This window comes from Prionailurus viverrinus, chromosome B3, assembly GCF_022837055.1.
Source record: "Prionailurus viverrinus isolate Anna chromosome B3, UM_Priviv_1.0, whole genome shotgun sequence".
Taxonomy (NCBI): domain Eukaryota; kingdom Metazoa; phylum Chordata; class Mammalia; order Carnivora; family Felidae; genus Prionailurus; species Prionailurus viverrinus.
In genome coordinates this window covers 4,370,204-4,388,493 of record NC_062566.1, presented here as the reverse complement: position 1 = coordinate 4,388,493, position 18,290 = coordinate 4,370,204, and the positions used below count along the sequence as shown (strand labels likewise).

The following is an 18,290-nucleotide window of genomic DNA, read 5'->3' as shown; positions in this document are numbered from 1 at the left end:
TTGACTTTGGAAATCACAATCTACTATTTTGGCCATTTCTCCCACCACTTAACCCCAGGATCTGTGTCTTCAGCTCCATTGAGAACTCCTGTCCCATCATACTCTTGCCTGAGGATTGTGTACACGGGCTTCCACAACTTGCAAGATTGTTTCCAATCTCATTAGCATTGGTTCCATGGGTCTGCAGACACAGGTGCAAACAGCTTTGTGGCTTCACTCCCATTTTACCTTCTTTGTAGCTCGCACTTCAGCCACATCCCATCACTTTGCTCTTCTTCAGGCATTACGTGTTCTGTGACCTTGTTATTTTGCAAATGCATCTACTTAGCCTTTTTGTATGACTTCCTTCCTTTCTTTTCTTCATCTGGCAAACTCTTACTCAACCTGGACAAACCAGATCCAATATTACCTCTTCTGTGAAAATCCATTTCTTTCCCATTTCTCCTCTGTTTACTATTTGCAAATATTTTGCCTTTGTGAAAATTGAGATATGATTAATATTCTCTGAAGAGGAGAACATTCTATGTAGGGACATACCAGACATAAAAGTTACCAAGATGACCTCCACCCACAGATGTGTCCTATGTGTAGATGGATAACCTTAAGTAAATGTTATATAACTACACATAAATGGGATCGACTATGATGAAACTCTTACTTGGGTTTTATATTTGTCACTCATCATTATGTCACAGATACCTTCTAATGTCCACAGAAAGAGATCTGTGTGCCATTTTAAAGGTTGCATAGTATTCTGTTTTATGTTTTCTTTCCTTATTTTCTGTGGGTGCACGTTTAAGTCATTTCCAGCTGATCATATTATTATAAATAATGTAATGAGCATCTGCTGTGCTTTGAAAATGTCTTGACAAATGTCCCTGATCACACTGGATCATAATTATTTGTGTGCCTGTCTTTCCCACCAGACTATTATCAGTTCCCTGAGGGCAAAAACCACTATTTCTCTTGGAATCTCCAGAATCTTGCAGAGTTCCAGTAGGAGTGTAATATATATTGTTGAAAGTAAAAAAAGGAACAACTGGGTGGATGTTATAGAGTTGGGTGCACATGTTTGTCATCACGTGTTTTCACTTCTTACTCAGGTTTTCACTGGCCGTGAGCCTGATATCTCTTAGACATTATATAATCCTTTACTTGTCTCTAACCTCTTTTCACAGATGTTATTACCACTGACATAAATTCAATACCAAGCTTTAAGAATTAGCATATTGCCAAACCATGACTCCCCCATAGATTTTGGTGACCTCCAGAACAGATTTTATGAATTGCAGAGAAAAAAAATGCAGATACCTGATACTCATTGCCCTACCCGAAGCAGAAATGAATTTTTAAAACTGAAATTGTCAATAACAAGAAAAAACACATGGTATGCGTGTCACATACTATTTACAGCTGTTGTCTGTTATGAGTTCTCTGGAGCACCATTTGCTGCTGCAACTCAATGGTCTCATAAGTTTAACTCACCAATACAGCTATAAAATTGCCTTAAATCACAGAGGGGAAGAGAGAAAAATCAACTAGGAATGGCTAAAATGCTGCTTATGTCTTCATAGGAACCCACTGTTTTCCCCATTTTCTTCTTCTTTCCCCAGGATGCTCAGAACAGCCTGTTAGGTCTTGTGGTGTATTACAATATAGCAGATTATCAACCTGACTCTCCAGAGGAAAGGGACGTTGTGGACATCTCTTTGCAAGGGCTGCATTTGGTTTATTGACTAATGCACTGAATTGTACTGGGTATCAGGCAATGGAAGACAACTGGGACAGACAGTGAGGGTGTTCGGTTGGTATTGGAAATTTGCAAGAGCTTAAGCTATTTTTTATTTCTTCTTGCAGGGCTGGGAGCATTTACTATTGTTGTTCAATATGCTGTAAATGAACTTAGTTCAAAAACCACAAAAAGAGTGATATGGAATTATAGAACTGAAAATAGGCTGCTGATTGGGTACGGATTCATCAAAGCTCTTTCTCAATAAGCTTTTTATTGGAGTGCCAATACGACTTGCTTTGGAAAGAGTGAGATGTGATTGCGAGCAAATGATATAGAGGGCCAGTTGGCCTTCAGTTAGGTTCAGCTCTGCTCAGCTAGCTAACTGTATATCTCTTTCCCCCTCTCAATATGCTTATTTAGGAAGCTCCAGTTAGCAAATCATTAGTCTTAGCTGCAGGACACCCCATCCAATACTCAATTTCATCAGAAACTTCCATAACTCATTTTGTAGACAATGGTGAGGCTGGAATTTGAACTCTGGAAATTACAGCTCTAAAAGTTGTTCTTTACTTCAACAGACCATTCTGTTATTGACTCAACAAATGTATGGTCTACAATAACGTCAGAATGATTTCATAAAGCACAGCCTTCTGTATGCCTTTTTCCTGCTGAAAATCATCATGGACTCTCTGCTTCTTAAAGTAGTGGTTCTCACATGTTCCTTCCTGGAACATACATATCAAAATATCCAGAAGCAGTGAAGAAGCTCATGGTGGTGTAGCGTAGCTACTTAAGGAATTTTTCAAGAACCCAGGATCTTTCTGTGTTTATGGTCACAAAGCACGTGACTTTGGTTCTCAAGTGGACTTTCCCACCGGAAAGTATCACATCTATGTTTAATGCAAGAGGAAGAAGAAGATCAGGGAAATGAGACAAAGACTAAGACAGATTTGCCAAGTGAAACTGTCCCTTTCAGTCAGATTTCCAGAAAGATTTACCCCCTATTACCATTTACATCTCATGGGCCATGATTCTGTCACATGGCCACCCTTCCCTACAAGAGGATCCAAAAGGTTTGGTGTTTGAAAGGCACATCCTTTCATTGAATCTAGGCACATCCTTTCATTGAATCTAGGCACATCCTTTCACCCCCAGAATTGGGTCTGGTAGTCAGAAAGAAGGGGAGAAAGGCTATGGGACAGACAACCAGCAGTTTGTGCCAGGTGTATAGTATATGTATGCATATATATTATATATAAAAAATCACAAGCAAACATTTACACATTTATCACTAAGTATTGATTCTTCAGTAGACCCCATCACTGACCATAGCATACCAATGAGACACTGACTCCATGGTTGAGAACTTCTGATCTACAGAATAAAGTCTAAATCCCTAAATATATTAGGAAGACCTTACTAGTTTGACCCCAGCCTACTTTTCTAAATCCATGTGTTACCATCCTCAATCCTTTGTTTCAGCCACTTGTTTCCTTTATTCTTTTTTTTTTTTTTCAACGTTTATTTATTTTTGGGACAGAGAGAGACAGAGCATGAATGGGGGAGGGGCAGAGAGAGAGGGAGACACAGAATCGGAAACAGGCTCCAGGCTCTGAGCCATCAGCCCAGAGCCTGACGCGGGGCTCAAACTCACGGACCGCAAGATCGTGACCTGGCTGAAGTCGGACGCTTAACCGACTGCGCCACCCAGGCGCCCCTTTTATTTTATTTTATTTATTTTATTTTATTTATTTATTTTTTTCCTTTATTCTTAAATGTCCTAATTTTTGCTTTTCTGTGTTCTTTGCATGTATCTTTTTCTTTGCTTAGAAAATGCTTTCTTACCTTCTCTCCTGTAGGGTGATACTCATTCTGCAAGACTCAGCTCAAATAGCATCACAGCTCTGGAAACATCCTTCCCTCTCTGTCAGATCTGTTTTTGGTACCTTATGTACATTTTCATTAGCACACTTTACCATTCATTATTTGCCCGTGTTTGTCACTACTGGCAAAGGCTATGGCCTCTTATGTAGCAAGGACTATTAAAACTTTTTATTATTTTTATTTATTAAATTTATTTTATTCAACTTTTTATATTCTGTGGCTCCTGTACTTCCTGGAATATGCTCAAGACACCTGCTTAGGGAAAAACAACCAAATATTATCCTCAATATATAAATGATCTTTAATGGGCTGACGTGACCTGCTCCCACCATAGTCGATGAAAGTGTACTGATCCCTGCTCCTCAAGCCTAGATCCCACTGGTTGTCAACAGATAGTGGTTTTTGTCTTAACTGATGATAATAGTAATATAATTCATGATTTCCTGTTCTTGAGCTCTGTTATTGAGTGTTATTCATTTTTGGCTTTCAATGTACAGAATTGGAGACACAGTTTGTTCCCTCAAAAAGGCTACTGTTTAAGGGTAGAAAAGCCATATTTAACTCAGTGATTTGAATGATATGGAAGGAAATGACTAGTTTAACTTTTAGACTGCTTAATAGCTGGGTATTTATACTTGGACAATGCTTATTTCTTGTCATCCAAGTGGGTTGAGAAGCAATCAGGAATTGGGTGAGGGTACAAAAGGAAAGGAGAGTCAGAAACATGCACATACATAAAATCGGACAAGGGGTTAGAGCAGATATGGGGAATTTCTGGTATGATGCCGCACTTCCTGCCCTCCTTCCCCAGTGGTGGACAGACACCATTAATCAATCAAAATATGCTTTTCATCTGAACCAAGATGTGGTCCCAGAATACACCTCAACATTACAATGGTCCAGATGTATTCTATCAACAAAGGAAGGAAGACAAGCCCTTCTTTCTCTCATCAATGCATTCTCCATACAGTCTCTTCAGATCAATATGCTCCTTGTGATTGGGCAGAGAGTCTTTTCCTGTTCCCTTCTGAAAGGAAAGTATTGTAATTCCATGATTGAAATTCCAGGTGCTTCTTCTTGTTAAACGTTTCTCAAAGTTTGAGTTGAGTGTCTTACAGACGTAAAGTTCCCAGCACAAGATCTATTTTTGAATCCCATTTCTACTGGGGAATGAGAGGGACTCTCGTACCCACAGACGTCGTAATTGAGGTGGAAGAAACTAACGTGTAGTGAGTGAATGGTGCGCGGTATTCCAAGTGCCATATTTACATCTTTCTGTTTTTATAACAACCACACAAGATCAGTATCATTGTCCCCATTTTACAGATGAGAAGTTATTCACCCAAGGTCTTATAACTGATAAGTATGAAGATAAGATTTAATTTCAGATCTGCGACATCCAGCATCATGCTGTTGGATTCTAGAGAGTTAACTGTTCCTTTGGTGATCTTGATAAAATCTGCTTCTTGTGTTCTTTTCATGCCACTAAGTACTTGTGCTTTTGATAACAGCCTTGAGCTTTAACTTTGTATTTTCTTGAGTCTTGCAGACTAGAGAGACAGATGGAAAATGGATAAGTGTAGATCAGATATGTGTGGGACACAATCAGCCTATTCTGGACTTCATGCCAGTCAGGTGTAATTCCGGCCCCTGGGAGATTATCTTGTTGGAAATAGAAAGCATACTTAGGTTTAACTTTTTTGTGTTCCTTTTTCGGCAGGGCAGCGTCCATGCCAGGTGATCACGGCCCGAGTGCACCCAGGAGAAAGCAATGCCAGCTGGGTGATGAAGGGGGCCTTGGAATTCCTGGTCAGCAGTGACCCTGTGGCTACACTCCTGAGGGAAAACTTCATTTTCAAGGTCATCCCCATGCTCAATCCCGATGGTGTCATCAATGGCAAGTATGTCGCACCCAGCTCAACTGGGTCCTCATGTATGTCACCATTGTAACACATTGTGTCTCTCAGTGGGTGTGATTGGAGAGGACATACTCTGGCAGGAATAAATTCTCTTGGGCTTCTGTTAGCTGGTACAAATAACAACGTACTCCCCACACACATTGATGTCCTATCGGTTTCCTTTGAATAGAAGGGCATAGACTAATAGGCACTTAATGCCAGAGGGGTCCTAAGAAATAATCTCGTCTGACAATCTTTTTTTTTTTTTAAAGGAGAAAATTAGTGTGCATGGTGATCAAGTGATTTGCCCAGGTCGCATGGTAGAACAGTGGCAAAGTCAAAACTCAGATTCTGATTTCTTCACAGTTAAGACCAGTGCTTTCATTTATTTACTAATATTTACTACAGAGGAATCTTTATTGAGTTGTATTGTACTGGATTCTGCATACAGCTCCAGTAAGGGTGTCACCTTATCTGAATGGGATGATTGTGTGGTTGAAAGTAGCTGTATAAGCAGATGGAAGGAGTGGTGCTCCTCATGGCATTCCTGCACGCCTTCAGATCACATTAACAGGAAAGATGAAGTCCAGTGTCTGATGAGGTCTTTTGGAAGGAGCCGCATTTTCAGAGTTTATGAGCTGAAGCCCAGATACCAGAGCACATCCCCAAGGTCCTACTGCCGGTGGATAGGGGCGGCAGGATTAACATTCACAAATTCTCAACCCTTGGGGAAAGAGACTACAGACTCTTCCTGTGGTCACAGAGGATTCATTTTACTATAGGAATGGACATTGGTATTCTTCGAGAAAAACAGAACATAAGATAAATAGAAATTATTTTCCTTTTAGCTAAAAGGAAAATAATTGCAGAAGCTATAAATAAAAAAATAACTTATAATTTAAGTGTCAGTATTGGGGGTGCCTGGGTGGCTCAGTCGGCTGGGCATCTGACTTTTGATATCTGCTCAGGTCTTGATCTCAGTGTTGTGAATTTGAACCCCATGTTGGTCTCTGCGTTGGACGTAAAGCCTACTTAAAAAAAAATGTCAGTATTGAAGAAGCAAAGCAAAAGTTTAGAAAACTGAGAAAATAGAGCAATATTAAAAGGCGAAATGAGATAAAATGAGAATTATTAAAAATATATAAAAAAGAAAACAAAAATTTCAAAGAGATAAAGTTAAAATGGCTTCAACTAAGTAAAGAGACTGTTTTAAGAAAGATAAAATAGTAATTAATTTCTTTAAGGGAAAAAGTGAAATACATGTTAAACAGCTGAGAATAGACTCGCTTCAAAGGATAAGCACAAAAAAGAATACTGGTAAGTTAAAAAAATAGAAATAAAAAGATGATAAAATATAAAAAGAGGATCAGAATACATTCCAAATGATAAAATATGTTAAACTATGCCAAAATGCAAGCAAGTCAAAGCTACAGACTTTAAAAATAAAATTTTAATAGATACAAAAAAAAAAAAAAGGCAAAGAAGTGATTCATTTGTTCGTAGCAAGTTTCCTGGTTTTTTAGTTCCCAGACTCCCTAGCTTTTGGTGGAGGTTTTTGATGGGCTGAGAGCAGGGTCCTTCCTCTTTTCCTATGGTGACCAGTTGGCCTTCAGGTACATGTGAGGAGCAAGACACCAAGCCTTTCTAGTCAAGAGCATTAATTAGGCCTCTGGTAGCAATTAGCCTTCTTAGATCTCAAGCTGGACAAAACTCTAGAGCACTGTTCTCTTCTGGTCCAACAGAAGTCAGTGGGTTCCTGCCACGTGCTACATTAGCCCCAGAGAACAGGTCTAGCACATTAATGAGTGACTCCTCCCTGTGTGAGGGGCCCAGGATTTCACTAGCAAGCTCACTCAGTCTAAACGGATGGAAAACAGCTATGCAAGCCATCTTGAGGGACGTGATCCCATTTCAGCACATTCTCATCCAAGTTGGCTCTTTTCTGAAGTTTCTCTTTCCATTGAATTGTCTGGGGACTAGTAGAGAATGGAAAGAGTACTGGGTTTAGAGTTATAACCCTAGTTGGAATCTGGCTCTTCTCCTGACCTACTCACTTTTGTCTTCTGTTGGAAGAATAAGGTAACATGCTCCCTGTCGATTTGTCTGGGAAAATGTCTCATAAGCCTGAGACAGTATTCAAACTCAGGGATAAGTAATGTGGTTTCTTCCATTTCAGCTGCTCACACCTCCAAATCAGGGGCTTGATCCAGGTCTTTGGTTGAAAGGTTAATGTGGTCTCAGTCACAGAGCATCCTCCTGGCCTGGACACATTTTGTCTTGCAGCTGGTTGTTTTGGACTCCCTCATGGCAGGCCAACTACTTCTCAGTGACACTGCCATTCATCACCATTACCATTATTTATTATGACTAAAATTACCCTTTCTTTTAACGTAGCATCTTTTCATCATGGAGCTCAAGGCATGTCATAGATCACTTGGTTCACTCCAACAATTTTGGCTGAAAGGGACTTGGAAATCATAGCGTTATTCTACTGACAGGAAATCCACAGGTCATAGCACATCACTAGCAAAGACCTGAGACTGCAATGGAGGCATAACATCTCACCTTAAAAGCACTGAAAGGTCTCAGCTCATGAAGCCTTCTTAAAACCTACCAGACATGGTTCATTGAACTTCTACTTGAACTTCTTCTGTGATTGACATTCCATTTCAGGGCATGTCCGTTCTGCTGTGCATCACTAGGTGGTTTTGTGTTTTCCTGTGCTTTGATCTTTCCCATGTGAACCTCAAACACTTTATACAGTATTGCCTTGGGATACCCCATGGGTAATATTGAATCCCCCTTTTACATACCTTAACACCCCCATATGAAGTCCTCTCTGAGTTTAATGCAGTTCACCTAAAGGTTGCTTAGGTGATATTGTTTCTGATGTACCAATCTTCAACAGTTTTCTCGGGATGCGTTTTAACTAAAAGATTTCTTAAAGGTAACTGAACTGAACTGTGTGTGGTCTGAACAGCAAAGAAACCATCTTTGCATAAAGATTAGAGAGCCTAAATCCGAGTTTGGTACTTAACTTACTGCATTGTACTCTTCTTTCACAAATAATCATGGGCCCCCATGGAAAATGCAAGAATGTGTAGAAATAGAGTAGTTTCCTTTTGTGGCAATGGTAATGGAGCCTCTGAGGATGGCTGAGAGGTTTTGATAACAGTGGTCAGAGAGACAAAGCCCGGGTTTTCCAGCAAAAATACTGTGGGTCTTGCCAAGGCAAAGATCTCTTAGCAACGCATGTCTGTAACAGAAAAACAAAATATAAAGATGGTTTCCAAAAGAAACAACCTACCATCTTGCTGGCCTGGTTGATTATATAGAATTGGGCTGAGTTCTAAGTAATCCAGGAAGATCATTGACTCATCATTCTTTTCTACACGGGATAAAAGACCAGGGGGTCAACAACTTGGGTCAGGGCAGAAGTGATAATGGTGGCTTGATCCGAGTGTGACATGGGGAAAGGAAGGTGATTGCTTTATAGGTTGGCATGGCATATAAGTGAGGGGTTGAAGAAATCTAGCATGGTTCCCAATTTTTGGACTTTTGTTGTTGGGTTGAATGTAGTGACAAAATAATTTTTATAAAGTCAACACACAGCTCGGCATTTTATTCACAGGAGAATCGGAGTATATTGATTCTTAGTATATATACAACTCTGCCAACTTGATTTTCTTCTTCAAGGCCATTGTGGAACAGAAACAAACAACAATAAAGAGCAGAGGGCATACTATGAGTAAACACACCAAGGTATTAAGAAGTAATAGCTGAATGCTCTGGGGGAAACAAATGAAACTATAAAAATCAGATAAAAAATCTTGACAATTTAAACTATCTGGGACCATTTAAAGTTAGTGCCAATATTCTTTTACTCCACTGTGGGTTGTAAAGGCTTTATTTTACTACAATAAGAGAACTCACAGATTTTACCTAAAGAAAAAAATCATTCAGACCTTTTATGGGCCAAGAAAGAACCTGTTCTTTTGCATAGATTTCTTTTTTTTTTTTTTTTTTTTTCAACGTTCATTTATTTTTGGGACAGAGAGAGACAGAGTATGAACGGGGGAGGGGCAGAGAGAGAGGGAGACACAGAATCGGAAACAGGCTCCAGGCTCTGAGCCATCAGCCCAGAGCCTGACGCGGGGCTCGAACTCCCGGACCGCGAGATCGTGACCTGGCTGAAGTCGGACGCTCAACCGACTGCGCCACCCAGGCGCCCCTTGCATAGATTTCTTATGTAATTGTAAATATGACCCCAAAAAGCAGGTCTTCTTATCTAATTTCTAGATGTGAAAACTTGAGTACACAGGAGTGAAGTCTTGGGTGCAGTTTGAGGAGCTGGTGTTACAGAGACAGGACAAGAACTTCCGTCTGTCCCATACCACTTTTCTGTAGGGATTTAAGGCATTAGAATGAAAAAACAAACAAAGAAAAACTTAAAATATTCTAGCTAGGAGGGTTCACGTATATTATTTGGTCCCAGTCCTTCAAATGTTAAGGAAACTGAAAGTAGAGGTAAAAAAAAAAAAAATGAGTTATCCCATATTAAAAAGCTAATCCAGGGGCGCCTGGGTGGCGCAGTCGGTTAAGCGTCCGACTTCAGCCAGGTCACGATCTTGCGGTCTGTGAGTTCGAGCCCCGCGTCGGGCTCTGGGCTGATGGCTCGGAGCCTGGAGCCTGTTTCCGGTTCTGTGTCTCCCTCTCTCTCTGCCCCTCCCCTGTTCATGCTCTGTCTCTCTCTGTCCCAAAAATAAATAAACGTTGAAAAAAAAAATTAAAAAAAAAAAAAAAAGCTAATCCAAGGCAGAAATGGCATGAGAAATTGTCTAGATAGCTGAAACACTGAGGTGTTTGTGTACATGTATGTATACAGACACCTGTGCCCAAGGTTATATGGCTAGCTTGTGGCACAGCTGGGCTTTGAACCCACTCTGTCTAGCTCCGTAGCCCATGTTCATTTTGGTTGACCAGCTCTTCCCAACCTTGGATGGAGAAGCAAGTATAGCCTCAGCCCTGCTGACTGTAATCATGTGGTCTCCAAAATTAGTCTTGTTGACTTGGACCTTCATATCCGGTGTGCTGGGGAAAAACCAAGACACAGCCTTGCAGCTTTCTGTGATTTGGGCTCAGAATGAATGAACTGGCTCATCCTCAGTCTTCTTTCATGGGATCTGAATTTCCAGCCTGTCTTTGACCTCGACATTGCCTTGTCCTGCCAGCCTTCTCCGTTGGAGAATATATCCTTTCTTGTTGCTGCCAGCTTTTGGCGGTAGGCAACACCCAGCTAATTTTGAATACTTTTTGTCGTGGAGTTTCCATGCCCATTCTGTGGTATATTTTGATGCAGCTGACTATTCATGATCACAATGGACTGATAATTATCTCCACTGGGCTCACTTCAGCGTGGGCAGATCCATGTCTCTTCCCTCCTGTTTTGATATGCTCAGGGCTCCCTATAAGATGGCCTCAACTCTAACTTTTTAATGCATTTCAAATCTCTTCAATATAGTAACATTTAGTAGTGGTTAGTTCTCAGGCTTTGGGATCTCGCAGATCAGTTATATTTGCAAAAAATGGGCCATAGTAAGTATGTAATTTTATTATTTGCTTCCATTTGCACAAGTAAGAATGGGAAATACTCACTGAATCCCAGACAACAGACTGGTGAGAAGTTCCACATCCGATACTGCTTGGGCTGACAACCCACCTGCACGCGATCATACAAGTAACCTGGGGGTTTGTCTGCTGGGTCTTGAGATCATGGCAGATTAATGCATACTTAGTATTTGTACTGCGATCCATTGTGCTACTGTCCATAAAAGTTCCCTGTGAGTATCAGCAATGTAATCATTGACTGGATTGGTTATTCCTATCGTCAAGCATCCTGAAAAGAAGCAGGTCATGGAACAATAAAAGATGTCTGGAAAATGGGCTTTTAAGGAGAAGAGACAATTCCTCTGAGCTTGAAATTGGAGAAACTGTGGTCTAACCAGAGGTCACAGAGGAAAAATGGCATCTGCCATTTGGAGGAAGCCAGAAGAAGGAATCCCTTAAGTGGCTACTTGAGAATGAGAACACTTCTACCAATAATCAATTTTAAATATTCTATAAGTAGTTATCTTCTTCTTTTTAAAAAATTTTTAATGTTTATTTATTTTTGAGAGAGAGACAGAGCATGAATGGGGGAGGAGCAGAGAGAGAGGGAGACACAGAATCTGAAGCAGGCTCCAGGCTCTGAGCTGTTAGCACAGAGCCCGAGGTGGGTCTCGAACCCACAAACCATGAGATCATGACCTGAGCCAAAGTTGGACGCTTAACCAACTGAGCTACCCAGGCACCCCTGCAAGTAGTTATCTTCTGTTATATCATTTATTCTTTAGTAAAGTGTTAATACAGCTTTCTTCTTGTTTTAGCCATGCTATTGAGATTGAGAGAAAGTATCTATGCCCAAGACTGGTGAACGGGATGAAAGGCAGTCATACTTAGAGAACTTCCTAAGGGAACAGTAGGTAATAAATACAATAGATATGTTTTCAGGGTTATGCTCAGAAAAACTGGGACATCAAAAAATAAAATGGCTTTATTGTTCTCTCATTATGAAAATGGTCCATGGTACCGCCAAGATATTAGATGTTTCAAAAAATGAGATTTGGTTCAAAACAGATGGCAGAAGTCTAAAATTTCAAAAAGGGATACAAAAGAAGCCAAGAGATTAATAACTGCAGGGTAAGGGACCACCTGCAAGGGGGTGGGAGCAGGGGGAAGTGGTGGAGTGACCGGAACCCAGCGGCTGGAGGGCTCTACGAGGCTGGTGTTTGGAACTCTGAGAAGGAGTCTGACCTGGCAAGGGCTTCAGTGGCCCAGAAGGGACAGCTGAGAAGGTGGAAGAGGGTAGAGTGACCTGTGTCTGAATGCCAAGGGGACGTATCTGCCCACCGCTGTCACCTGCAAGAGGACAGTGATGCTGGTACCTTCCAGCCTGGGATGCAGAGCTTGAACCAGCTGCCCACTGCTGCTGTAGTCTTATTAACTGGAACTGGAAAGCAGGGGCAGGGGGTGTCCTTTTCTTCTTCTCCCTGCCTTCCTCTCTCCCTGGAGTACCTCCTGTTGGCAGAACCTACCAGGAGGCCAACTGGCAAGGGAGTCTGAGCATTGTAATTTGCACTTTAGCTGCAGCGTGACAGGGCAGAGAGCTCAGAGATGGTTGGTGAAAAGCAAGAACGGGGACACCTGGATGGCTCAGTTGGTTGAGCGTCCCGCTTCGGCTCAGGTCATGATCTCACAGTTTGTGGGTTTTAGCCCTGTGTTGGGCACTGTGCTGTCATTGCAGAACCCACTTCAGATCCTCTGTCTCCCTCTCTGCCCCTCGCCTGTGTTCTCTCCCTCTCCCTCCCCCTCTCCCTCTCCCTCTCCCTCTCCCTCCCTCCCTCCCTCTCAAAAATAAACATTAAAAAAAAAAAAGTTGAGAGTGCCACCTCCCCTTTAAAAAAAAAAAGAAAGAAAGCAAGCAAGCACAAAGCATCTATTAGCTGAGTTCTAGACATGGACCAGCATCAGGCTCATTCCTGTATACATGTGACTTCTTTGTTTTCAAAAAGTAGAATGGTTTGTTTTATGGTTTCCGATGCCAGAAAAAGAAATGATGCATCATTATTGTAGAAAATTCCAGTGTTGAGAAGAAGCTGAAAGAAGAAATTAAAAAGCACCCAAATTCAAGGCTATTGCATTGCATTACTTCAAGGAACATTGTTCACATGATCATCTCTGGTAATTACATAGCATTTCTGGAATTTTCCAACATGGGGCGCTTCCCAAATCAGGCTTCCCAGACATCAACGCTATTGTCAACTTGGAGAAGATTCATTAGCCGTTTGTAACTTGACAGCTTCAAGTATATCAACTATCTCTTTTTAATTATATATAATTATATATTATATATTATATATGCCTAATAACACACACACACATATAAACTTAAATAAAATCATATATTTTATAATATAGTTTATAAGCTAAAAACATCTTGCTATGGGAAAAAATACAAGCAGTGTTATTAGTTTTTTAAAAAAAATTTTAAATGTTTATTTTTGAGAGACAGAGACAGAGTGTGAGCAAGGGAGGGGCAAAGAGAGAGGGAGACAGAGGATCTGAAGAAGGCTTCAGGTTCTAAGCTGTCAGCACAAAGCCCGACATGGGGCTCGAACTCACAGACCAGTAGCGAGTTCATGACCTAAGCGAAAGTCAGGCACTTAACCAACTGAGCCACCCAGGAGCTCTGGGTGTTGTTAGTTTTTAAACTAGCAATGTCATAGTATTGATGAGATTTTAATGAATTTAAACAATTCTCCATTATAAATAATAGGGAAATATTTTTATTATTCTCTTGGTGAATTTCTCTGGCTGTTTCCTTATGATAAGTTCTCAAAGCAGTCTGTTGAGTTGAATGTTATGTGTATTTCATATTTGATACATATTACCGCCAGATTATTTAAAAGATGCGCAAATATATATCCCCACCACCGGTGGGTGAAAGTACCTGTCCCCATACCATTGTCAACACTGCATTTTATCAATCTTTTTAATTTTTTGCCAATCTTATAGGAGAAAAGTATGATTTTAATTTTGATTTTTTATACTTATGAAACAAATCTTACTCCCATTTTGCAGATGAAAAAAAACCCACAGAAGCTAAAGATTGGATGGCATGCACGAGGTCAACCACATAACTGATGTTTCAGAGTCAGGGGTTAAACTCTGATGGGCCTGGTTGCAAAGTTCATGTTCTTTTCACTTGGCTGTGAGCTCCACTTATGTCAAGGCTTCCAGGCAGTTATTTTGGTGACTCTCTTCTTGAATGTTTTTAGCACAGAGTCTGGGAAGTGGTTAGTGCCTAATAGATATGTGTTAAGTCTAATCCCAGGTGCACCTGACCTTTCTAAAGTATTTTAAGGTGTAGACCTCCACATAGATAATTCTAGACCAGAGCAATGATTATAAAAGGCTTTAAGCCAATTCTGTTAGAAATTAACTGTTGGATCCATATTTAGTTAAATATTAGCACTTAAGTATTGGTATCCCACCAATAATGTTTTATTATGTTAGATGGCAAGGGATAATTTGTATTCTACCCATGTGAGGGGTGGTTCTTGTTGAACCTGTGGGCATTGTAATTACTTGGTCTTCTCCTTTTCCTCTCTGTCTTAGTCATCATCTACCATCTTGGACAAACAGCTGAGGACACATCAGGGCCCTGGTGTATTGTCTTGGCAGGTCTCCGACAGGTTAGGGTTTAATAAGTATGGGTCCTCTGGATCCTTCCAAGCTGGCAGGATTTATGCCCTCAGAGCCCCTGTTGGGTCCTGTGGGTCTTCTATGCACCCACTGTCCATGTTTGGCTTCTGAAGCACCGATTTTCAGTGTGTCTATGGGTGTGAGCTCTGTAGTATTTCCTGCAAGACAAAGGCAGTAGACCAGGGATCCTCTGTAGAGGGTAGAAAGAGGGACAGGGAAAAGCAAGAGGGACCAGTAAAGGCAGAGGGAGAGTAACTGTCACACGGGCACCCTCTCAGTAGGTCTCCATTTTCCTCAGCAAGGCACTGTGTCCCCCTCTCTGAACGCTTAGATGACCACAAGCTGGAGAGCCTATCAGGAGAAAATTCTCCATGCTGTGTGGCTTCTGGGATGCTGAGTGATGGAATCCATGTGGGATGCACCAATGATACTGATGGTCATGACGAAATGCCATGAAATGATGTGAGAGCAATACTCCCCTTTAAAACACTTATTCCAGAGTTTCAGCTCCAAGTTCTTCCTCCAGCGAGGCCAGGGGAATCCAAAGTTCCTGCTGTGGAATCTCCCTGTGGAATGTTTGTGAGCCAGAGATCATATTTCTTAGCAAGTAAAGCTTAGCCTAGAGCAGTCAGCCATTCTCTTACCTTGGGGCTCAATGGCCCTTCCTGGGAGCTACAAGGAACATAAAGTTGAAGTCATGCACTTTTAAAATTTAGACTACTTTTGCCAGTTTTTACTGTTTGGAACAGATCAGAGTTATCAGTGGGTGGATATTTTTGTTCTTTTTGTTTTTAGGACAAATAAAATATTTGGGGCATGGAACAGAGGTTGGCTATTTGGATGGCAAGGTCAGTCTGGATCTGATTCTACTCTGTTTGTGTGTCTCCGTGTTAAGGATCTTTGGGGAGACATGGGCAAAGGGTATTTAATCTCTTTCTCTTTGCTTTACTTGCCTTCCTTATATTTGAAAATGGGGGGAAATGTTACTGCGATCCAGAAGGGATTATTTGGTCTGAGGAACTATAATTTTCTCCGTTTACCTCTTGCCTTCACTGGAAGAAAAGGTCTCAGTCCATCTCAGATGCTAAGATATTCTCATACATACAGAAAGGGAACATTTATAGGAATATTTTAATCTCACAAATTGTTTTCTACAACTTTGTAAAGTGAAAGGCAGATACACACTTAAATTTTTTTGAAAGATGCAGAAGTAACTTTTTTTTTCCCCCTTGAATTCTTGCCTTCCAAATGTCTGTCAGTAATTCTGAAATCATGGTCTACAGGGATTTTGTGGAACATCCAAGATTTTCCTATGATGTGGAAGGAAGTAGAGGGATCCATGAAGAAAATGGTATTTAGCATGGCTGTCCGAACCTCTGTATGTGCCTTGTAGCAACAGTGTGGGCTAAGACAACATCGAGGGTCCTGGTTCTATGGAGAAATGTGGCATACTCAATCTTGCAGATGAACGTATTCATAGAGATCAAAATAAAAATTATTTGCTCTGGGAACTCTTAAGGTCCTGCTGCTAAGTCATTTGCATAGTTTTAAATGATGCATAGTCCTAGGGGCAGGGAGTTGTGGGAGAGTTTCCCAGGGGCCTCCTTGCTCACACCCATTCGTAAGCACAGAGGAGTCAGGAGCTTGAGTACTCCATTTGCCTTGCTCAGACATCACAGTTCTGAACAAATATTACTATTTATTATTCCTAAATTTAGGGTTATTAATTATATCAGCATAAACCTAATTTATGCCATCATAAACAGCAATAATAAATGCTGCCAAATGCTAATACCCAGCTCTTGCCAACTGTGCCTGTAGTTGATGGGTTCCCCCCCCCCCCCCCCCCCCCCCGCCACTTCCCAGAAGCATTAAATTAAAAATGATTCAATGTTGCAGAATCATTGATCAAGTTTGGGCTGAGGCTCTTGGGGAAATGTGCTTGTTTGTTAAATGCTTTGCTCCCTCATTGGCTGGGCAGCTTCTCATCTGTGTATCCTGCTGCTTCTCCTTTCCTGCCCTGGAGGAGGAACAAGTGGCAGAAGGGATGTAGGCAGGGAGGGATGTAGATGAAACCCTATTCTTCCTTCTCAATTTCCCTTTCAGACATCTCTTTTCTCACCATCCCCTTGCCTAACACTTTCTTTCAACCTACACTTGGAAGTCTTTATAAAGCAAACCCTTGGGTATAATATGGATGTGTTATTTCTCAATTCCCATTGCATCTACCATGTGTTTAGTGATGTATGTTGCATGGCTCCCTGAAATATATGAGAGTCTATATCTGAAGAATGGGAAGCACAGCCCTAAGAAGCCATGCCAATACTGAAGGTGCTTTTTCTTTTGCCATTTACTCTCGGGGCGCTCTGCTTTCACCGGGGAAGAGGGAGAGCCTGTCCCCTTGTTATCAGACTCATAATAGATCTCACTGCCTTTCGCAAAGGAAATAGTTTGTGCTTTTCCTTATTTTGGTGACTTTTTTTTTTTTCCATCTGGGATGATTGTGATTGTGATTCCATATAAGGAATCCCCACTAGGCAATCAGAAGGCACAGGCTCTGGTCAAAATTCGTTTCTTTTCAGCCATGTGGCTTTGGACAAATCACTTAACCTCTCCACTCCTGTTTCTTCAACTTATTAAGAGGCTACTAAGCCCAGCCATGGCACCTCACTTGATTAGTGTCATGATCAAATACTGTAGTACTTTCAAACTGTTAAGCACTGTCTGAAAGTATAAAAGTAAAGATTCCTCTGATTGTGTCCTAATGCCTGAATTTCAATGGTGGGCCATGCAAAGCTCTTCTCAATAGCGGAGACAAGCGAGCTTAATGATCTCATAGCTTTCATCTCTCAGTTCTTCAAAGAGATCCGAGGTAAGGTTGCAGTGAGATAGAAACACCGTAGAGGGAGGGACAAGGTCCAATGTGAAAAAAGTGAAAGAGACTCCTTCATTTTATATATAATGTAATTATGGAATTTTATATATCATAATATATAGTATATCGAATATTTCCATATATAATATACACATATATTTTACCATGTAATATATATTAAATTATATATGTGTACACACACACAAAACTAAAACTTTGCTTGTCCTTGTAATTTTTAAAATTATGGAGAGGATGTAGGATTGAGTAAATTGTATAAAATATATAGCAGTAGAGAAAGCTTAGAACTGGAAGAATTCAGCCAATGCCTTTTCCCCTCCTCATTCCTACTCTTAAAATAGATTTAGTTTTCCCATTGGAATGGACAAAAGCCTGGCTTCTTGCCTTTTAGAAGTCAGGACCATCTCCCATAGTGTTTCAGGGTGTTTGTCACGAGCAGTGTCCGTGGTTGGGGGGACCAGTCTTCTCAGCCTGGGGACTGCCTCCCCTGTGTACCCAGCCTGAGTATCACAGCCCTATGGTCCACCCCTCCCTGGGAGCACCACCCCCTCCCTATTCCCAGGAAAGTGCACCCCATCAG

At 41.1% G+C, this 18,290-nt stretch overlaps 1 protein-coding gene across 1 annotated transcript in view; it reads left to right on the top strand.

Moving 5' to 3' along the window:
* Positions 1-18,290, top strand: part of AGBL1 (AGBL carboxypeptidase 1) — a 789,011-nt gene that overhangs the window by 240,769 nt on the left and 529,952 nt on the right. Inside the window, exon 18 of the mRNA XM_047861651.1 lies at positions 5,337-5,517. Within this exon, the coding sequence (XP_047717607.1) occupies positions 5,337-5,517 (181 nt within the window). The remainder of the gene's footprint in view (positions 1-5,336; positions 5,518-18,290) is intronic.